The sequence below is a fragment of the Triturus cristatus genome, chromosome 6 (assembly GCF_964204655.1).
Source record: "Triturus cristatus chromosome 6, aTriCri1.1, whole genome shotgun sequence".
Taxonomy (NCBI): Eukaryota; Metazoa; Chordata; class Amphibia; order Caudata; family Salamandridae; genus Triturus; species Triturus cristatus.
In genome coordinates, this window is record NC_140589.1 from 1,010,693,197 (window position 1) to 1,010,717,690 (window position 24,494).

The 24,494-nt window shown below is 44.1% G+C and overlaps 1 protein-coding gene and 2 pseudogenes across 1 annotated transcript in view; 2 read left to right on the forward strand and 1 right to left on the reverse strand.

The window, feature by feature from the left end:
- MAL (mal, T cell differentiation protein (MAL blood group)) overlaps positions 1-24,494 on the reverse strand; it is a 237,153-nt gene that overhangs the window by 122,888 nt on the left and 89,771 nt on the right. The window contains exon 2 of the mRNA XM_085611792.1: positions 15,929-16,102. Coding sequence (XP_085467918.1) covers positions 15,929-16,102 — 174 coding nt within the window. The remainder of the gene's footprint in view (positions 1-15,928; positions 16,103-24,494) is intronic.
- LOC146820923 (18S ribosomal RNA) lies at positions 1,777-3,470 on the forward strand (annotated as a pseudogene).
- On the forward strand, positions 4,913-5,066 carry LOC146820924 (5.8S ribosomal RNA; annotated as a pseudogene).

The window sequence follows — 24,494 nt, forward strand, 5'->3', positions numbered from 1 at the left end:
CATTCCTATATCTGGGACGACCCGGCAACAAGACAACAGTTGTATCCCGGAGTCAAGAGCCCTGCTGATCGGATCGCGGCTGACCCTACGGAGAAAGACTCATCCTGAAACAACCCCCTGAGCCCTGCTGACGACGTCGCGGCTCCACCGTGCTTAAAGACCTTCACGAACCTTTGGGGCCCTGCTGACGCTGTAGCGGCCCGACCTTGTTGAACTTACCACCGGAGCCCTGCTGACTGTGTCGCGGCTCGACCCAAGCGGAACTACCACCCGAGCCCTGCAGACGCCGTCGCGGCTCTCCACGTCCGAGCTACTTTGAGGCCAGCACGCAAGGTCTGGCGCAGAGCCTCCCCGTACCTGGCTGGTACTGAGACTGACCCGCTACCCTATCCCCTTAAAGACATTGAGACTCTTTTTGGATCACTTGATCCCACTGTAAATATTAAATGTGCTACCTTTGATAAAAGAACCAAGATAAGCAACTGATACAGAGTCCTGTGTGGTGGTGTTACTGGGCCTAGTACGATCTCAGGAGAAGGACCTCTCCTCGGAGGCTTCTCAGCGGCGCTCGGCTATAACTTTGCGGAAGGAAGGTGGCCGGAGCAGTCCCCCCGACTCCCCGGTGGTCCTCCCTCCAACACCCATATTTCGAGGTTTCAAATGAGTCCTCAATTGCTTGAATACCTAGTTCCACCAAGATCAAAAATACAATTACTTTTCTACTTTGATCCCATCCTACTGGGAAACAAAGGAATATCTATCATATAAAAACAAAGCATTGCCCACTTACTGTTTGCTTGCCCAGCGTACAAAACACCACAGAGAAAATGGCTGAGTCTGCTTTTCCGGCAACTTGGCACGCGGGACCACCATGTTGCATCTCTACGTTCTCAAGTCAGACTCTAAACCTTTTTAATCCTGCTGCATAGCAAAGTACTTGGGTCAAGCTTGGCTGATACGGTGGAAAGCACTTTCGAGGCAGACATAGCTTTTATTGCACACATGATAGTCAGGACTGCAAAGTTACAACAGTATTGCCGCTACAAATATTATGCACAAGCACTTTATTTTTTAAATTCTGGTAGTCAGCCTAAGCAAATTGAAAGTTTCTCCATGTATTGCACTGCGCTCACATAAAATGATGAAATATTGTTTGTTTTTAATTAGATTTTAGGATGATTATGTCTATATCTATTACTGTACTCTCTTTTACCTATATTCATTTTATTGGCTATGTCACCTTTGTCTTTTTAAGCTTTTATGACTTTTATGTCGAAATAAAGCTTATGATGATGATGATGATAAAAACAATGGCTTCTGTGGCAAAAGCATTTTTGCTCTACATTCACAGATTTATTAGGCCCAAGAAAAACTTTAAAATGGGTGTAAGTAGCAGTAGTGTCCTTTTTAGCACTCGCCCCAGTTAGGAGCTGAGAAGAAATGATTCTTTAATAAGTTTAGATTTTGCACAGGTGTGAGCACAAGGCTCCTGTCCATTGACATTCTCCACAGAGTGCAGCTCCACAACATCTGACTGTTCTTTGGGATGGCCCCAGGTGCCCAGACTGGGACAAGACACCCCTGCGTCTTCCTCAGACTGCACCTTGACCCGTCTCTCCCTTCTGTTGTGGAGCAGGTTGGGCCTGCCTATTGCCCATGTGACTGCCTACTCCCCAGCCCCTTGAAGCCAAGCAGGAACTCCAAAAGCAGACTCCCAAGTCATGAGAAGGTCGGTCCAGTATGGGCACATGGCTCCTCCTGTCCAGCAGGTGTGACTATCTGGTCGATCCTGCCAGCAGCATATGCTTGTTCCAAATATGAAGCCATGCATGTGTACAGTAAAACTGTGAATGGCTCAATATGGTTCCTTTGAATGCTCCATGTTTTACTTGAATAACTGTGGTATTTCAAGAGCTAATGTATGCCGCTGAGCAATGACCTTCTGGGATGCATGCTTGTATCAGACCAAAACTAATCCTGGCTCACCAGACCACTTTGGTGACTCTAGAAAACCTCAGGTTGATTGCACGATCCTGTGATGGCGACAATACATTTGGATGTCAACTTTCTATGGTTATCCTGTGCTAACCATGGTAACCACAGGATTTAGGGTTCAACGCTGGAGAGGGATTCTCAGAAACAGCTACCACATCCAAGGAAGGCAGCAGGCATGCAAATTACAGAACTCTTTTGACACCCTGTAATTATAATGAGTACACTTTAAATCGTTTAATCCATTGGATGGCAAGTCTGGTGCTAGCAGCCATGGTAATTCCAGTTTTAATACTGTGTATGAAAGTTGCAGCAGTTCAAAAGTTTGTTGTTGGAACTTGGGATCGAGCCAGCGGTACGGCTTGAGCCAAACTACTACCTGTCTTAGCCTGTGCCCCCTTGATTCTCTAGAAAGAGTGTAGTGGGGGTCATAAGAATTTAGGGTGTTCAAAGTTGGTTGGTTGCCTGAGTACTTCATTTAGGGATCATGGAATAGTACTCCAGTTCTATTTGTTGTTTTTAGGAACTGGGGCCATGATTAAGAGGGATAGCTGGGGGCATTCATACTGTGTTGCTAGAGGTGAAATACTTCAACCGGTGCAAGACAAACCAAAGGAAACACATCTGCCAAAAATGTTTTAATTAATTAAGAACAAAAGTTGAAGGTTCAAAGACAATAAGATACTGTTGTAGTTTGAACCTTAAACAATGCAGACTAGCAAACCAGCAGGGTTATTCCCATGACCAGCAAAAGAGCTTCTGGGAATCCAAAGTCTTTGGGTGATGGGGGGGGTTGAGTTTGCAAAGCTGAAACTTAAGTAATTGATGGAGGGGTACCACTGGGAGCAGAGCCTATGACATAATTTTACTCAAGACAGGAAATCTCAACCGGCCTGGACACAAAAAGGATTGACAAATTGATAGCTCTTTCCCTCAAGTGTAGGTGGTGGTGCATGGCCTCTCTTAGTTGGTGGAGTGATTTGTCTGGTTAATTTAAAACAAGACTCCTCCATGTTAACTAGCTAAGTTAGGTTGGTATTCAACTCCTTAGAAGGATTAGTGGTGTTCAGCTACACAAGATCAAGCAATAACAGACCTGTGAATTGTGATGCCCTTATTTGTCCGGGACTGCATGCACAACACACTGAATGGATCTGTGGGTGTTTAACCTTTGCCAACAGTTGCGAGTCACAAGTTGAACCCCATTTGCAATAGGGATTGGGAATTGCAATTATTTCTTATAAACAAGGAATTGCCAGTAAGTGTGGGTTACGAGCTTGTGTTGATTAAGTCCCTTGCCTTTGTACACACCACACATTGCTGTTACTGATATGAGGGTTTATTGAAGGCTTTGGATCGGCCTTGCTGGGTCAGCAACTGTTCTGGTATAGTGTGGACAAGATGATCAAACTTGACTATCTAGAGGAAGTAAACGTTGTAACTCGTTTTTTGTAGGTGAATCTGAGGAAGAATCATTAATGGTGGAGCAGTCCAAGTGACTGACAGTGAAATACAGGACCCTCTGGCCTTTCCCAAATGAAACCCAAGGCACAGGGCCTGACCCTCTCTGTGGGTGTCATGACCAGTGGAACAGTCCATGGCTGCTGGGTGCCTGGGTATGGACTGGGCGTGGGATGGGCTCCTACACTTGGGGGGACCCAACCAATAAATGAGGGACCAGGGACAAGTGATGCACTAGGCCCTGCTCCCGGGTCGTCTCAAGCCCAATCCCATCCTGCCCGGATTTCAAGTGACTGAGGAGTGGCCTCTCTTGGGTGGCAGGGCAGCCTGGATGAGAAGGAGATAGGGCGATGTGAGAATTCCAGCTTCATTCTCTGGAGATGCGGTGATTCCCTCAAAGCCAGTGTGAAGTGCTCAAAGCGTGGGAGGTAGTGTGGCTCCTCCGCTATGGTTGAGGAACGTAGCCCTACTGCTTTCAAGCAGTGTGAGAAGAGGAAACATAACATGATATCATGCTATGTTTCCTTTACGGGCGGGAGGTTGGGTGGGGCTGCACTGCTTACGGAGCAGGGCAAGGGCAGAGTGGTTTGCCCACTCAAGTGCGCAATCACTGTTTGGTCAGCCATGTTGGGCCGCCCAAAGCAGTAATGCGTACTTACCTGTCCTCCATGAAGGCTGCATTACAGCCTGCATGGAGAACAAGCCCACCCCTACAGACCCTGGTTTAGTGCACTGCAGCATTGTGATTGGCTTAGAGAAGGAAGCCTGGCTGTCTGCTTTCTGTTCCTGGAAGTGGACTCAGGAGAGCAGGAGCACAGAAGCCACGGGACTCAGCCTTGAGGTAAGTTTTTTTTTTTTACATTTCCAAATCTTGCTTCTCTGCCGCATGACACCCCCTGCGACCCCCCGCGATACCCCCCTGGCACCCGCCCCCTACCCTTGAGCCATGCCGGGAGCCCCTGGAGAATGTGTGGAAGCTTGAGCTGCCCCTGCTGCTCAAGTTTCCACACATGTACTGGAAGTTGGTGAGCCACTTTGGCAGTGTGGGGAGAACATGTATGTTCCCCCATTGATGTCTATTATCAGGGGAAGAGGGACCCCTAACTTGATGGCATGGCTCAGGGCTGCTGCCTAAACTGGAAACTCTCAACATGCAACAGTCGAGTCCCGGCTCCCACTGGCACCAGTGGGTGGCAGATGGCTGATGTTCAGGTGTGACAACCCTCCTTCATTTTCAGGTACCTGGTGGACTTATCCAGTGCGGCCAGGCTGGTGTTTGAAGACTTGTGTGAGCCCTGTCCGGGAGAGCTGGTGGTGGAACTTCCTGCCACTTCTGCTGAGGGAGCCTCTCACTTGCCTGCCTGCTATGGTGGTGGGATGGGTTCTAGGGCTGGTCACCTCAAAACACTTTTTCAAATTGGTACCACCAGAGGGGATACATGACAAAGTTGTAAAAGTTAACACTTGGCAGTGGATCACTTGGCTCGCTCATCAATGTAGAATGCAGATAGCTTTGAGAATTAGTGTGAATTGCATGTTATATTGATCCTTAACACTTTGAATGTACTTTGGGTCCCTGGGTTCCTCCCAGGACTATGCCTGTCTGAGGGTCACTTGAACATTAATTGCAACTTAAATTTTCCTACTGAAAAGAAAGAGAAGCTGTAAATGGAATTATTTGAAAGAGTAATATTTGATTTGTATTACAATCTTGTTATGGTTAAGCATTAGGAGGGTTTTAAAACATCCATATATTTGAGAAAGTAATTCAGAAAGCTAGTTCTTGATCATGGATGAATTAATGTTGAAGTAAGTTGAACTAGAGAATTTTGTTATTGCAATTATTTATTTAAAATTGTATTTATTATGTTGTATAACTTCTCTGTGAAATTGTTATTCATTTTATGCATTAATTCTTTGCATTCATTTACATTTACCAATAAAATGAAAAATATTATAATATGGCCACCAAAGTGCAGATGATTTAGCAGTCCTCTGTTTATGGTGGAAGCATTGTTTTGGGCAGAAGGAATACACTTTATTTTGAGTTTAAAGTGCGGACATTGCAATGGTGCCAGACATTGTGAACAAGGCTTTTCCAAAGCCAAAATGCGTTATTCCTCAGTGATATGCTTGAATAATAAATGAAGAACCGGCTCATCCTTGAGAAGCAGAGGAGAAGAAATTATCTAGCATGCTTTAAGGCGGAAACATGTCAGCCAGGCTCTGCTGGATGCTTGGTGCACGCCGGCAACCGCGTATATTTTCAAACATTCAAAAGATATATATATATGTATTCCCTACTGCCGTTCACCAGTAGGTAGTTATAGTTAGTACCTAGTTTCAATACAAAAAGCTTTTGTTTTGCCTATAAATTTGGAACCATTTGACGAATACTCGCAAAATTATTAAAACTAGTTTGCCACTCACTTCAGCTTTTGTCTTGAAAGTTTTGGGGTGATTTGTCAAGCGGGGGCTGGTGAAAAGGTATTGACAGCCATTTTTGGACTCGGACTTAGCCAAGTTCCAAACAAAACGGTAACAAAAAAGAGAAGAGGGCAGGGTAGGAATACCCTGGGGACCCCCTCGGCCTGGTGCTGGGATCTCCTGGGACTTTGCCTGAGCCAAAAAGCATTTGTTTTACATTTTGGCAGTGAAAATAATAGCAGATTTGTGAATTGACATGAATATGTGAAAAAAAGCAAGCTCGGTTTTCCATGCTTGTTTCTATTTCAGACCAAGTTCAGGGGGCATATTTTATCATTAATTTTGAGGATGGGGCGCATGCAGCCTCCCTCCCCATGGCCAATATCAGCTTCAAGGACTGACACTTCCCCAGGGCCAGGCCAATGTTCTAAAATGGAGTAATTGAACTTTCAATGGGAAGCACTTACAATTATAAACATGCCAGGTGCCGCAGTTGAAGCTCCACTTCTGTAAAGCACAAATGATCCTAACTTCTTGGGCTTGGCGAAGGCAAAGCAAGTGTGTTTCCTCTTGTATTTCTCATTCCAAAATGATCTGAAATCCTCAATGAATGTAAATGCATAGTTGATCTGTTAGCCACACAAAATCAACAGCAGGGTCAAGATGTTTCATTTGTATTGCTGGGCCAGTACCCAAAACAGGTACTGATACATGGTCCATGGTTGCTGGAGTATGGGTCGCAAAAAGTGGTTTCAAATTGTGTACCAACTTTTCATACTGAAAAAGTATTTTGTGAACTGACCTATATACAAATAGGTAGATTCACAAAATACGGACTAACAGGATGTCACAGAGCTACCTGCTCAATTAATTTTTGTTAGGCAGGTTGCAATTTGTGACCCCCTCAGTTTGGCCAGAATTACAATGATGCTGGGATCAGCAAGCCTTCATGTGGGTGATTAGGTTTACATTGAGAAATGTTTTCTCTGTTGATGGAGCTGTTTTAATTAAATGGAAACCAGACTGCATTTAAAACATAATGTTTTCTGTCTGTAAAAGCTACACTGAGAGTAGGGAGTGGTCCTGAAACTTTTTTCAAGATTACCAAAAGGGAAGGGGTCCAAAGGGGACCCCTTCTCATTTGCTAATCAGTTACTACCACAACTTGGAAGTCTGTAACATTTCAATATATTGCGTATGGATTGTGGTCACAGAACATTAAGACATCAGTATCAGAATTGCTGTTTGAAAGGGGTGCCCAAAGCACGTCCCTTCCAAATAGCGATTCTGAAAGCATTTATAAATCCATTTTGAGATTCGGAAACCCTTCTCTGAATTGCTAAATAAGTTAAGTACATTTGAAAAAGGGTTTCAGCATTTGAAAACTGTCTGATTTACTGAATTAGATGGTTAGCGAATGCGGAAGCATTTGCACAGGCGGCCATCAATGTTTGCAGAAGACACACTTTGTGTTAGCCAAACCAGTCCGTGAAGAAGTGATGATGATCATAACGTATGCTTGCTTACCCCAGTACTTAGTGATCATGTCTACAAGCTGGTGGGGTCCACAGTAGCCATTACAATAAAGTAAATAAAGTAGAGCCTGCATAACCATAACCCAGGTCTACATTTGACAATGAAATCCACAAAAAGGAGTGAAGCATCAGTTGTTTGCTAAATTGATCAAACACGAAGTACACAACATAAGCCGCGAGGCCCATCAGTGAGCGTGTCCTCAGTAACAATAGTTGTGGCAACACTCTCCATTTGCTGGAGCAGATCACACTCCAATTTCACACACCTGCACTGTTTTTTTAGATCAAAGCCTACCAGACAGGGGTCCTGTCTGATTGCAAAGACATATTAGGGACATGTTGAAAGCTTCCTTAGGAATGCATTCCACCCATTGCTTACCATTGGCTTTGTGTATAGTAACTCACATTTGCTTGCTTTCTGTTGACTGTCTTTATTTGTTTTATGCTGTCCAGCATGCCTTTGTCCCTACCGTGGGGCATAGCACCTCTCGGAATGGCTGCTTGTATTCTTTCATGGGTGCTCACTTTCTGGTAACGTTTTTTTTTCCTTTTTCAGGAGGCACCCCATGAGAGAGTACATGTGTTTTCAGTTGTCTACCTTGAAAACTTGTTCAGAAAGTAATAAGAGGTTGGAAGAGGTTTACTGATTCTACTTACCTTTGCCAGTTCACCAACCTCACATGCCCTTGAGGCACAATGTTCTACCCACAAGCCTATTTATTTTGGTCATTGCTCTTTACTAAGAGCCTAACTTAAACAATCCATCGGCACTGGAGTTAGGTAAGTGGGGAATGCTGAAGCACCCTCAAAACAAGCCTGCTAGAAATCAGAAGAGAATGAGCAATAAACAGGAATTTAAATAGTTGTTTTTATCCTGCCACATTTGCTGTACATTAACAGACAGTGATCAAATGTTAGGATCTGTATTCCGAGGAGGGCTGGTGTTTACTTTTCTTTCTCTGACTGAAAAGTGAGATGATTTATCTGACAATCTTGCTGGATACTGGGGGTGAGAAAGGTTGTAGTCAAAATAAATATTTTAATACAATCAAAACAAATCAGTCGAGGGGTGATGCCGATTTCCACACACAATGTTTGCACAGTATAGTTTTTTCAGTAAAGCTGCATGTTTGTGCAAATGTAATTGTAATTTCAATTGAAAATGTGCTGTCTGTAATGGCAGTGTGCTCCCACACCATGCATACTCCACTCTACGACACTTTACCTCATATCACACTACATCACTCCTGTCTACAAAACTCTACTCTACGCCATTCTATGCCCCTCCATTCTACAACACTCTACTCCACTTTACACTGCTCTACTCTACTCCAATCCACTTTACACCAGTCCACAACTCTCTACTCCATGCCCCTCCACTCCACTCTGCACTCTAGGACCCTCCACTCTAAGACCCTCTACTCTGAAACCCTCCACTCTATGCCACTTCAAGCTTATCCAATCTAGTTTAAGACACTCCGTTCTACTCCACCCCACTCTAATGCACTCTACAACACAATAATCTACAGCACTCCACTCTACGACACTTCACTCTGTCACTCTGTTTCACTCTACGCCACTCCACTCTATGCCACTCTGCTCTACAACACACTACTTCATTCCTTTCATTCTACAATACTCTACTCAATTCAACAAAACTCCACCCTACGACACTCTACTCCATTTTACACCACTTCTTTCTACATCACTGCACTCTCCTCTGCTCCACTCTACGGCACTTCACTTTAAGACACTACTCCATTCTACGATACTCCACTCTATGCCACTCTACCAGCTCTACCACACTCTATTAAAGTCTACATCACTTCACTCTATACCATTCTACATACTCTACCCTTCACCACTCTACTCCACACCCTGCAACTTCACTTTACACAATTCCACCCTCTGCCACTCTACTCTACTGTATGCGACTCCACTCGACTCCCTTCCAAGACATTCCACTCCACGCCCTGCAACTTCACTTTACACAATTCCACCCTCTGCCACTCTACTCTACTGTATGCGACTCCACTCGACTCCCTTCCAAGACATTCCACTCCTCTCTATGACATTTAATACCACTTTAATCCACTCCATATCATTCTGGCCTATGCCACTTCACTCTATGCCACTCCATTCTATGACAATCCACTCTACACCACTCCACCCTATTCCACTCCACCCTGCGCCACTCCAATCTACAACTCTATGCTCAAATCTATTTTATGACACTCTACTCCACTCTACAACACTCTCCTCTACTCTATGCCACTCCACTCTATGACATTCAACACTATGCTACGCCTCTCTATTCTATGACACTCTGGGGCATATTTACAAGAAAGTGGCAAAGCGGGTCATTAAGCCAAGAAGGCTAACGACACACTCCGTCAGTTTAGAAATGCAGGGCTGCGCCATATTTACAAGAATATGGTGCAGCCCTACATTTCCCCCTGCACTGGAACTAAATTTAGCAGCCTAGCGTCAATAAAGGCACCCTTGCACCTTAGTGCAAGGGTGTCTGGGTTGAGGGAAAGATTGTTTATGTGGAGGAAGGTCTCCCTTCCTGTACATAAACAATCTTTCAATGCTACTTTATTCTTCTCCACTCTACAACACTCTACTTTTTGACAATCTACTCCACTCTATGACATTCTATGACACTCTATTCTACTCAACACCACTCCACTCTATGTCACTCTACTCCACACTATGTCAGTTTACTAAGCAACACTCTACCCCACTACCTGCCACTTTAAAACACTTTTCTCCACTCTGTGACACTATACAACACTCTACTCCACTCCATGCCACTCCACCCTACAACAACACACTCTCCTACACTTTTTCCCACTTTACTCAGTGCCACTCCACTATACGACACTCAACTTCACATTACAACCCTCTACTCCACTCCATGCTACTCTACACCCCTTGAATCTACTCAATTCTAAACCACTCCATTTCACTCTACACCACTCTACTCTACTCTATGCCGCTCCACTCTTCTCCACTTCATGACGCTCTGCTCCACTCTATGCCAATTCACACCACTTTACTCAACTCCATGCCACTCCATGTGACTACACTCTGTGCGACCCCCCTCTATGGCACTCCACTGTACACCACTCCACCCCACCCTGTGTGAATACATACTACAACTTACTACTCCACTCTACTCTACTCCACTCAATGCCACTCCACTCTAGTCTATGACACGTCATACTACTGCATTCCACTGCACTCCACTCTACAACACTCCACTCTATGCAACTCCACTCTATTCCACCCAACTCTACAACACACTATTCCACTTCACTCAGTCTACCCAACTCTACAACACTCTACTTTATTTTACACCACTTCTCTCTACACCACTACACTCTACTCTACTCCCTGCAGCACTTCACTCTATGACACTTCTCCATGATATACTACTCCACCCTATTGCTCTATGCCACTGTACTCCACTCTTTGCCACTCGACTCTACAACACTCTGCTCCACTCTTCATCACTCCACTCTACAACACTCTACTCTACTTCATGCCACTATACAGCCCTCTATCCTATGCCACTCTATTACTCTCCATGCCACTCCATGTCACTTCACTCTATGCCACTCCATTCCACTCTACTCTACTCTGCACCATTCCACTCTACTCCACCCCATTCCATTTCAATCCACTCTATGCAATTTCATGCCACTTTACTCTACTCCATGCCATTACACTCAATGCCACCCCACTATATGCCACTCCTTTCTATGACAATCCACTCTAGGCTACTACACCCTACTCCACTCCACCCAGCACCACTCCATTCTACAACTCTCCACTCCACTCTATTCTACACTTTGCCTCTCCACTTTCTGACACTCTGTGCCACTCTATACTTCTCCACTGTACTCCACTCCACTCTATGCTACTTCACTCTATGCCACTCCACTGTAGGTCACTCTATTTTATACCACTCCTCTCTACGACACTCCGCTGTACTCCACTCTGCGACTCTTCACCCTTCGATACTACTCCATTCTGAACTACACCACTTTGTGCCACTCTACTTGACTCTACTCCACTCTATGCCACTCCACTCTATAACTTTGTACTCCACTCTACAACACTCCACTCTACAACTCTCTACTGCACTCTACATCCCTCGACTCTATGCCACCCTACATCCCTCAACTCTTTGCCACTCTACACCACTCCATGCCACTTCACCCTATGCCACTCTACTCCACTCAAAGCCACTCTGCTCTATTCCACTCTATGACACTCCACTCTATGCCACTCCACTCTACTCCACTACACAATATGCCAATCCACCTTACTCCACTCCACCCTATTCCAATCTACTCCACAACTCTCTTTTTTAGTCTAATCTATGACACTCTACTCCACTTTATTCTGTGGCACCCTAGTTTATGACACTCCATTCTACTGCACTCAACTTTACAACAATCCACTTTACAACACTCCACTCTTTGGCACTCTACTCAATTTCACGCCACCCCACTTTATGCCACTCTATTCTGCATCACACTACTCTACTCCACCTCACCCTATGCCACTCTACTCCATTCTACGCAACTCCATGGCACTCTACTCCATTTTACACCACCACTTTATGCCACTCCACTCGACTCAATTCCAATCCACAGCATTTCATTCTATGACATTACTCCATTCTATGCTAAACCACTGAATACCACTGTACTCCACTCTACTCTACTCTCTGCCACTCCACGACACTCTACTCCACTCCACTCTATACCACTCTGCCACTGTACATACCTCCACTCTACGCCACTCTACTCCAGTCTACTCCACTCTACACCACTCCATGCCACCTCGTCTTTGCCACTCTACTCTACACTACGCCTCACCAACCTACTCCAGTCCATGATACTCCTCTCTATGTCAATTGACACCACTTTACTCTACTCCATGCCATTCCACCCTACACCACTCCACTCTATGCCACTGCACTCTACAGCACTCCACTCTACGCCACTTCACCATGCTCTACCGCCCCATGCCACTCTTCTCTACAACTCTCTACTCCACTCTACGACTGTCCACTCCACTCTATGCCACTCTACACTACTCCACTCTATGCCACTCCACTCAACACCACTCTACTTGATGCCAGTCACCCTATGCCAAACTACACCAACCTACTTCACTTTACTCCACTCCACTATAAACTTCTCCACTCTATGACACTCCACTCCACTCAATGCCACCCAACCCTTTGCCACTCCATGCCACCCCACTCTACACCACTCTCTGCCACTCCACTTTATGCCACTCCAACTAATCCACTCCACTCAAATACACTTTACTTTACTCCATGCCACTCCACTCTGACACTTCACTCTTTGACACTCTAGTCCAATCTATGCTACCCCACTCTACTGCAAGCAACTTTACTGCATTCTATGCAAATTCGCTGTACGCCACTCTACTCCACCCTACAACACTTTACTCTATGACACTCTACGTCACTTTGATAGTCTACTCCACTCTAACATTCATACTCTGAAATACTCTGCTCTACTCTACTCTATGCCACTCTACTCTACACCACCTCACTCTATGCCACTCAACTCCATGCTATGCTGCAGCACTCTGCAACACTCTAACCCAATCTACGCCACTCCACGCTGCTTAACAACACTTTACTTCACTCTATGACACTCTATGACACTCAACTCCACTCTTCGCCACTCCACCATGTGACACTCTACAGGACTCCACTCTATGACAATCTTCTCCACTCCACACACCCTACTCTATGGCACTGTACTCTATCCAACAGCACTCCACTCTATTCAAGCCAACTCTACATCATGTTACTCTACTCGACTTCACTCTTCCACACTCCATATTATGACACACATTTTACACCACTCTACTCTACTCTACTCTACTCTACTCTACTCTACTCTACTCTACTCTACACTATGGCACTTCACTCTATGACACTACTCAATTCTATGCTAATCCACTCTATACTACTCTTATTCACTCTACTCCACTCTATGCCTGTCTACTCTATGTCACTCTACTTTACTCTGCACCACTCCCCACGACACCACTCTATGCCACTTTAAACCCCTCTACTCTACACCACCCTACTCCACTCTATGCCACTTCACTCTAGGCCACTGCAATCTACACCCCTCTGCTCTACTCTATGCCACTCCACTCTACTCCACTCCATGGCATTCCACTCCACTCTATGCCACTTCAAACCACTTTCCTTGACTCCATCTGATTCCACTGTAAGCCACTCCACTCTATCCCACTCCACTCTATGCCACTCCACTCTACGCCACTCCACCCTACTCCACTCCATCCTATTACACTCTACTCTACAACTCTCTACTCAACTCTAATCTACAACACTCTTCTCCACTCTATGCCTCTACACTCTATGACACGCTTACAGGTCTATGTTACTCCACTCTATGCCACTCTACCCTACTCTACTCAATCCTATGCCACTTCACTCTACAACTCTCTACTGCACTCTATGCTATTCCACTCTATGATACTCTTGCCAGTCTACGCTACTCCACTCTGCACCATTTAGCTCTATGATATGCTACTGCACTCTATGCCACACAATGCCACCCTACTCCACTCTACTCCACTCCACTTTATGCCACTCCACTATTCACCACTGCTTGGCACTTCACTGCATGCCACTTTATGCCACTCCACTCTATACCACTCTAAGCCACTCCACTCAATGTCACTGCCCGCTACAACACTCTATGCTACTCTACTGTATGCAACTACTCACCCGTTAACTCCATTCTACACCATTCCACTTTACGACAATCTACTCAACTGTGACACTCTACTGAACTCTATGGCATTCTTTGACACTCTATAATACTATATTCTACTCTACTCTGCACCACCTCCACTCTATGCCACTCCACTGTCTGTGACTCTACTGACATTCTACTCCACTCTACGATATTCCACTATACCACACTCTACGACAAACCACTCAATGATACTCCACTCTATTCTAAGGTACTTCACGCCACTCCACTCTATGCCACACCACTCAACAACTCTCTACTTCAGTTTACAACACTCTACACAACTCTAGGTCATTCCACTCTACAAAAATCCACTGCCACACTTTACACCACTTCACTCTATGACACTCCACTCTACAACACGCTACGACACTCTATAACACTATACTATACTCTAATCTAAGACACTCTATGACACGCTACACCACTCAATGACATTGTTCTCCATTTCAATCTACAGCACTCAACTCTATATCAGCCTATACCACTCCACTCTATGCCACTCCACTCTACTCCACCCACCAACACTATATGCTACTCCACTCTAGGACACTCTACTCCCATGTACAATACTCCACTATGTGCCACTTCACTCAACAACACTCCACTCCATGACACTCCTTTCCAGGACTCTCTCTTCTACCTTACTAACTTTTAGCCGTGCTAAAAAGCAACAACATTGGTGTTCCACATGGCTAAAAGACATTGGCAAACCATTAGCTCTCACATAGGCGAGACCTATTTATTTTGCAAAGGTTTGTTTTCTTATTTTACTGTAAGCCATGGTGATTATTCCGTTTGGCACTTAAATTTCTTCCCCTTATCTTTTGCACCCCTATTGTGTACATTGAAATATTTCAAGGACATCTGACTTGATTTAGAGTTTGGTGTTTCAACGCTCTGTCCATCATCTCCTTGTGTTTGCTTTGTTCGCCCTAAGTTGGCAGGGTATGCCCAGATGTGGGTCCCATGCTCACTTGGACACTGGATTCAGGCTAGCCTGGCTGATGAGGGGTGTTACCCTGAAATGGGATCCAGGATGCTTGTATCTGGTTCAGGGAAGACCTGACTTGTCAGTTCGTTTGGACTGTTCCCATGAGGCACAGGGTCAAGGCTGATTTGCATATAGTTGGGTCTGAACTGAGGTGGCGAAGTGAGCTAAAGAACGATGATGGATTCAACCCAGATCTGTGACTGGAGTTGAGTGTCTGAAAAGTTTCAGTGCTCTGTCCATCATCTCCTTGTGTTTGGTTAGTGGAAAATCAACAATTTTGTTGAGGAAGTGCAGAATTCTTTAGACCAATTTCCCCTTTGAAAAGGATAAGGGTGGACGAAATGTTGCCATTTGATTTTCCACAAGATTTAGCGCTTGATTCATAAATTATGTGATTTGCCATTACCACTCAACTCTAAATCAGGCCAATTGACTTTAATAATTGGATTTTCGTCCATAAAGTAGGATTTAGGCCAAATGTTAGATTATGGTTGAGGGAACTGCCTAATTTAGTTGTATCAACAAATCTATATGGAATATAGTGAGATTCATATAGCTGAAGAATTTACAGCATTGTAAGAAGCAATGCATAAAAGATGTTACCACTGTCCATTGGCCTATAGTACAGTGTTTTCTCTGGTGTCACCAAAATCACAACAAATTAAAGAAATTACCAATGACGTCCAAGAAGCTTTTCCTCCATGGGCTCCAACCAAGTACAGGAAGAAGAGGATAGATGTAATCACAAAGCAGAATACTGACACAAACATAACCCATCCTTGCAGTAGCGGAAAATCAAAAGGTAATCTAGTTGAGGCTACAAGGATCCAGACGAGGCCTCCAAACACCTACAATCAGAAACAAAAAAAAAGTAAAGATTGACTCAGTTCAAGGAGACATTTAATCATTACTAAGAGTAAAAATTGTAAAGCTCCCTTGGGAACTGCTAATTTCTTTTTTTACAAAGCTTTTCCTGGTTTAATACAAACTTTTTTTTATTAAAGTAAACTAATATTGGACACCTAACATGATAAAATCAAAAGCTGAAAAATCCAATGTCGTCTAATGTAGCATTCACAATAAATTTGAATAATGTGCGCAAAATTATTAGTAGGAGCTTCAGTGACGCAAACTAGGTTGTGTTCAAAAACCTGGTGTACCCACTCTTCAGAACCAAAGAACATCTTACAGTCACTAATACAAAAATGTGCAGTAACATCCCAGGTGGCCCATGTACAAGTCCATTTTTTTCTTTTTTCATTTTATTACATTTTGAAAAGATAAAGCTTCCAAAAATCATTTCAGAGTCTACATTTCCCATAAAGGTAACTGTGCAAGTGGAGCCACATCACATACCCCCAAACTTTGTTTGTTTGTGCCCACTCTTTGATATTTCAGCTCCTTGTCTATTACTTCTTCTTTAAGCCTTAAGCCTGCAATCTTTTGGGTAACGTAGGTCTCAGTAATTTTAGCCAGGTAGTTTCCCAATGATGCCAATATATCTATCTTGCTAGGGCATATGTTATACGAACTTGCTTTTTTTGAGTGAAGAGGATAGATTTCTTCTGACGGGGTCTCCAAAAATACCACTACGGTGCAGCTGGCAAGCTGATTTTCTGTGCCTCACAACAAAATGTGCCCTTTGTCCCAGAATCATTCTATCTTAGGTAAGGATCATAATATATGTGTTATGTGGGCCCTGCTTCCGCAGCCCCTCCAGCACGTGTTTGGTAATATTGGATTGCTTGTGTGTGGTCTTCCTGCCATCCAATGCCACCATACTGTATTAAAGAGTGTTTTCCTACCTACTTTATAACAAAAATATAGATTGTCAGATAAAGAGTGATTCATATATATATGCATATATATATATGCATATATATATTTACACATATATTATTTACTGGCGGTCGCTAGTAGATAGTTATAGTTAGGACCTAGTTTCCATAGAAAACTAATTTATTGTTTTCGCAATAACTTTGGTGCCGGTTGAGGAATCTTCGCGAAATGTTCAAAACTTATGGGCCGTTACGGTCAGCTCCTATCCTGAAAGTTTAGGGGTGATTCGCCAAGCGGGGGCCGAGAAAAAAGGGGGGGTCTCAAAACATGTTCTCTACATGTTATTTCCCATAGGAAACTTTAGACACGGCTACAGCCCGAACTGCTGAACGGTATTACACCAAATTTGGCAAAAAGGTAGCCCTTGGTTCAGAAAGAACTCTTTTTGTTAAATGGTGTAAATCCGTTCAGTAGTTCCTGAGAAATTCAAGAAAAAGAGGTGAAAAAATCAATTTCCCATAGGAAACTTTAGACACGGCTACAGCTCGAACTGCTGAACGGAATTACACCAAATTTGGCAAAAAGGTAGTGCTTGGTTCAGAAAGCACTCTTTTTCTTAATTGGTGTAAATCCGTTCAGTAGAAAAGTTGAAAGGAAACACAAAAAACAAGAAACGGGGGCAGGGTAGAACACCCTGACCCCCTAGGCCTGTTCAGGGGGTCCCACAAGGACCCCCAGTGCCCAAAAAAGCATTTAAAAAAAAGAAAATCGGCCGAATTTGCGCTGGGTACGCGAATCCGGCCGAGAAAATTTTAAAAAATGAAGCACGGACTCCCGCGCTTCATTTCATTGAAGCCCCCAGGTGGACCAGGTCCCGGGAGCAGTAACAAAATGTGTGAGGGGGCCCAATCCCCCCACACGGCCCCGGGGACCACCACCCCCGGGGCTTGTTTTTTTAAAGTTTGGGGGGCCTCAAAGGCCCCCCAAGCCCTGGGGATCGCCACCCCCGGGGCTTTCATTAATTATAATCACAGGGGGACCGCCACCCCCGGGCTTCTTTTTAAAAAAATATACCTGTGAGGGGGGCTCACCCTCCTCACATGCCCCGGGGACCCCCACCACCCCGGGGCACTAATATTTAAATGCGGACCCCCGAGCCTCGGGCACCACCACCCCTGGGGCTTTGCCAATGTTGGGAGGGGGGCTGCGCAGTGGTGAAGGTAGGGGGCGGGGCCTGGGGTGACATGTATGCAAACACGCCCTGTGGTGCGTTTTAAGTTGGGGAATTAATTCCTCTTCAATCCTGAGGGTCCCTGGGGGTCAACAACCCCACCAGGTACCTCCAGTTAGCGCCACTGCGCTGCTTTGCAGAGAGGTGGGCCAGGCCATGCCCCTTTTTACACCTCTCTGCAACGCAGCTCTGTGGCACTTACTAGAGGTACCCGGTTGGCTAGTTGGACCCCAGGGACCGTCAGGATTCAAGGGGACTTAATCTCCCAACTTAAAACGGCCACAGGATGTGTGTGCACACATGTCACCTCAGGCCCTGCCCCCTCCCTTCACCACTGTGCAAACGCACCCCGTGGCACATTTTAAGATGGGGATTAAGTCCCCTTGAATCCTGAGGGTCACTTGGTTCCAACTAGCCCACCAGGTACCTCCAGAAAGGGCCACAGAGCTGCACTGCAGAGAGGTGTAAAAAGGGGCATGACCTGGACCACCTCCCTGCAGCGCAGTGCGACTTACTGGAAGCACACTCAAGGGGACTTAATCTCCCAACTTAAAACGGCCACAGGGCGTGTTTGCACATATGTCACCTCAGGCCCCCCTCCCTTCACCACTGTGCAAACGCGCCCCGTAGCGCGTTTTAAGAGGTAGTTTTAATCCCCCTGCCCTATTATGTACTAGGGCCTTACAGAGGAGGTCATGCTAATCACAGGGGTACCACAACGCATAGTGTTCCCTAGTGTATGTAGGTGTTTTCACTGTATTCTAAGTGTCTTTTAGCATAGCACTGACTCCAGGCCTGGTTAGTCAGAGTTAGTTACCACCAGTACCCGTCTGAAAAAGTTGTGGGCACAGGATGATTTTGCAACAAGGCCTCTTTCTGCTCCTCTGTTGGTTCTTTCTGCACATGTCTTGGTTCTTTCTGCACATGTCTTGCTTCTTCCTGCACTTTTCTTCGTCTTTGTGAACTTCTGTTGCATCTTTCTGCATTTCGTTTGCTTCTTTCTGTGCATTTTCTCTTTTTTCTTCACATGTCCTACCTCTGTAGGCATAGTTAGAAACTAGTATTTGAAAACCTTTGAAATTCACTGAAAAAACCATAGGTTTCAGGCACGATACATTTAGAAATTAGCATTTAAAAAAACCTTAGAAATTCACTGAAAAAAACATAGGTTTTAGGGAAAGTTATAGTTAGTTGGACATTTCACTCATACAAAACCAGAGAAATTCCCCCATTATAGTTAGTTCAGCTAACTATAACTCGCACCCCCGCAATGCACTGCTGATGACGTCACATATTACATCACTCATGACATGGTCAGTGACATCACTCATGACATCACTGATGACATCACAGATGACATCATCCATGTGATAATTTGATGCATATTCTCACACCCTAATGTAACCTTTGATACACCCACTCTAAATTACAGACTGCCATTACCAAAACCATAGACACTCCAACAGCAATAACTACATAGCCACTCGCTGATTCTTAGGTCTACACACACTTCCATTCACTCACCCGTACAGTCACTCATACCTATGATCACTCAGTACAGGACTATCATATGCACTCATACACCTATATAGACACTCACACACCGCCACTCATCCATAGAGGTACTCACACACCTAGTCAGTCATGCAAATAATTACTCATACTGCCATTTACTCACCTAGACCGTTATACACACACCAGCTCAATCACTCATACAAATACTAGCACATTCTTACGCTCTTATACAATCACTGATACAAGCACACACTCATCCATACAGCCACTCTCACAATCACACACTCTCACTTATAGCCATTTTTATAACACACATATATACTGCCTTTCACATTTGTAGTTACTCACACATGTACCACTGAGATATACATTCACTCACTAACACACCCATACACTCACTCACCCACCCATGCAGTCCATCACATATGCACTCTTGAAAACATGCACCCAGTGAATCACCAACTCACACATCTATGCATAGAGTCACACACACCCTACCCACATAAACACTCAGGCACCCATACAGATACTCAGACAACCAATAAATAACCCTTATAGACACTCATGTAGCTATTCACAAACCCATGTAGCCGCTTACACACCAACAGACAGACAGATACAGACATTCACACAGTTTAGTCACTAACCCATGCATTCAGTAAGATACGTTTAATCACACATAGAGTCAGTCACGCACCTACTAAATCATCCATTCAGACACTTATACACCCACTCATTCTTCAATACGCCTTTCCCTATATATATTAAACATATTTAAACTTTACAGAAACACACAGTCACTGGATGATGTCATCAGTGATGTCATTTGAGATGTCATCAGTGATGTCATCAGTGATGTCATCAGTGATGTCACTGACCATGTCATGAGTGATGTAATATGTGACGTCATCAACAGTGCATTGCGGGGGTGCAAGTTATTGTTAGCTGAACTAACTATAACGGGGGAATTTCTCTGGTTTTGTACGAGTGTAAGGTCCAACTAACTATAACTTTCCCTAAAACCTACGTTTTTTTCAGTGAATAAATAAATATATATATATATATATATATATATATATATATATATATATATATATATATATATATATATATAGATAGATATATATTATCTACTGGCGGTCGCCAGTAGATAGTTATAGTTAGGACCGTGTTTCCATAGGAAGTCCGCAACATTCTATTTGGAATAACTTTGGCGCCGGTTGACGAATCCTCGCAAAATTTTCAAAATAGGTGGGGCGCTCCGCTCTGCTCCTACCCTGAAAGTCTCGGGGGGATTCATCAAGCGGGGGCTGAGAAAAAAGGGGGGTCCCAAAATGCGTTTTCCCCATGCAATTTTCCATAGGGACCTTTAGTCCAAGGTACAGCCCGAACGGCTGAACAGAATTACTTGAAATTTGGCAGAGAGGTAGTCCTCAGGTCAGGGATGTGCGTTTTGCAGGTCTGGTGTCAATCTGTTCAGTAGTTCCTGAGAAAATCAAAAGTAAAATCATATACATATGTGGGCGGAGCCTAACCACACATCTCATCCTGAGATCTGATTGGCTGTCAGCACTTCATCCAAGAAGTGTTGGCAGCCATCTTGGGACCAATATACATGATAGCACCTCATTAAAAAGCATTGCAGTTAATAGAAGGTTTTAAGACTTTAGTTACATTATACATCATTTGTTGATGGTACCATACTAATTTTAGGAATTGTGGTATGTTCTAAGGTGATTTCACCATGTGAAAAAGCCTTCTGCTGGGAAATCATGATTGAGAGAAAAATATTTTCTCATGCTTTTCCCACAGAGGTTTGGAAGGTGATCTATAAGCTAAACTGAGAGCTTATTTTCTGTAAATTCACATTATCTTTCTCAGTCATGTGAGAATGAAGTCTGACATTCTCAGTAAAACATGTACATCCAACAAGGGCAGAGACTGTCAGTTGATTCCTTTGTGTTCTACTGCAGCTTCCCAGAGTGTTCCAAAGAACAACTAGAGCGCTAACAGTCCTACTTATGATAAACGTATGGCACACCTAAAGCCATCTTGCTTGGATTAAAGTGATAACTCTTAGAACATTTAATTTAAAAAGGAACAAAATGAGGGGGTTCATTTTTCAATAAAAAGTATGATTAGTGCTGCAGAAAGAAAAATTAGGGCACATTTTGAGTGACTTCTCAAATCCTCTTCTATTTCATTAAAAAATTCTGACATGCAGACTGAAACATGCACTTTCAATACCAGCAGCAGTTTTCCCTGGTGAGCAGTAGCTTTACTACAGTGATCTAATGAGCAAAAAGAGTGCTAACATTCTGAATTTATGGCAAATGTGTGACACATCTGAATGCCTTCTTGATGGAATCAAAGTAAAAAACTGAAAGTATTTCCTACTGAGGAGACTGCAGTAAATGAGGAAATTAGGAAACTTCATAACAAATAAGTCTCCCACGATGGCCACCAGAGACAAAAGAGCCCAAATGTAGCCCAAATATCACCCAGATGTAGCCCAAGTATAGCCCAATGACAGAATGTCCCAGAGTGTTCTTAAAAACAACTAGAGCGCTTACTGTCTTCATTATGACAAAAGTATGGCACACCTGAAGCCATCTTGATTGGAATAAACTGGTAACACTTAAAACATTTAATTTAAAAAGGAACACAATGAGGGGGTTCATTTTGCCATAGAAATTATGATTAATGCTGAAGAAAGAAAATGAGGGCACATTTTGAGTGACTTCTCAAATCCTCTTCTATTTCATTAAAAAATTCTGACATGCAGACTGAAACATGCACTTTTAATACCAGGAGCAGACTTCCATGGTGAACAGTAGTTTTACTACAGTGATCTAATGAGCAACTAGAGTGCTAACATTCAGAATTTATGGCAAATGTGTGACATATCTGAATACCTGCATGATGGAATCAAAGTAAAAAACTGAAACCATTTCCTACTGAGGGGACTGCAGTACATGAGGAAATTACATAACAAATAAATCTCCCAAGATGGCCACCGGAGACAAAAGAGCCCAAATGTAGCCCAAAATCACCCAGATGTAGCCCAAATATAGCCCAATGACAGAAGTGTGCAAAACACTTATTATTTTGTGTTTTTGCAGTGTTATATAGTGCAGACTTGTCAGGTATTGGAGTGCTTTACATGAGCATTGGTTACATCACACAAGAACAAATTTATTTTGGTTGTAGACATGGGGAGACTAAGTGATTTGACCAGAATCACAGAATGTCGAGCTGAAGCAGAAACTCCAACCTGGTTCCCCAGTTGCAAAGTCTGCAGTTCTGGAAGTAACACCACATCCTCTCCCCTTAGTGCAACATTTAATCAAGTGGTCAACTGGATAAAAAAACATAAAGGTAACAAATAATTTAAAAGTGCTTTGTCGCTATTTGAAAACTCAGAAAATATGTCCTTATTTTAGTCTTTTAGAGCACTAACCATAATTTTGATGCCAATAAGACCCTCTCATATATGTAATTTCTAAAGGAAATGCTCTAGGTATTACAGTTTTGATTACATCAAGATGACGTCAGGCGTTCCACACTTTTGTAATAAATATAGAATGTTAGCAATCTAGTTGTTCATTAGGATACTGTTGAGAGGCAGAGGCCAGGGGCACGGACTCTGAAAATTGAAGGCAGGTAGGAGGGTGCAAAGGCAACAATTTAACCACACTGAGCAGGCAGAAAGGGCCGTGGCAGCACAACAGACTATGGAGGGCAGTGGAAAGGGGGGCAGGGGCAACAAACCAACAATACAGGACTTGCAAGAGAGGCTGTGGCAATGTAATATACCATTGTGGGCAGAAGGAAGAGGCAATGGTAATACAACCATACATGCCAACAGACCCGATTCAGCCAGGAAACGTCCAATGTTTTTAAGCTCAAATGGGTTTTATTTGATCTGTCTCCTGTCTACAACCTCCTCTTTTTTAATGTAACTCAAAGGGGAAAATCAATACCCCAGTTTTTTTTCAAAATCTCCCTCTTACCAAGTTCAAAATGTTCGCACGTATGGTACATTGGATCATGGGAGGAAATGGGGTAGGGACATGGACTTGGATAACAGAGGACAGGAGGGACATGGAGAGGTGCACCAAACTGACCCTGCAGGGCAGGCATCAGGCTTTGCAGCAGCACAATACACCACACAGGGCATGCGGGACGGGAGTGCAGCACAACAATCCATAGAAAGCAAGAGGGAGGGGACAGGACCATGCACATGGACAACAGAGAACAGAGGGGCAAGAGGCAATGGTAGCTAGCTGACCATAATGGACGGACAGGAGAGAAAGCTGCATCATAACAGACCATAAAGGGCAGGAGGGACGTATCAGGGACATTACAATGGAACAGACAAGCCAGGAGGGAGGGAGTAGGGGTCTGCACATGTAAACAGAGGGCTGGGGGCAAGGGGGCAGGGCAGAAGCAGCAAGATAGCCATGGAGGTCAGGCAGGATGGGCACTAGAAGCAAGACACACCATGCATAGCAACAGTGAGACTGTGATGGCATACACACAGACCATGGAGGGAAGGTGGGAGGGGTTCAGGGGCAGCTAACTGACCACACAGGGAAGGTGGGAGGGGCCATGGCAGCACAGAAGACCATGCATGGCAAGTGGGAGGGTTAGTGGCAGCACAATGGCTATGATGGGCAAGAAGGAGGGTGCAGGGGCATGCACAAAGGACGATG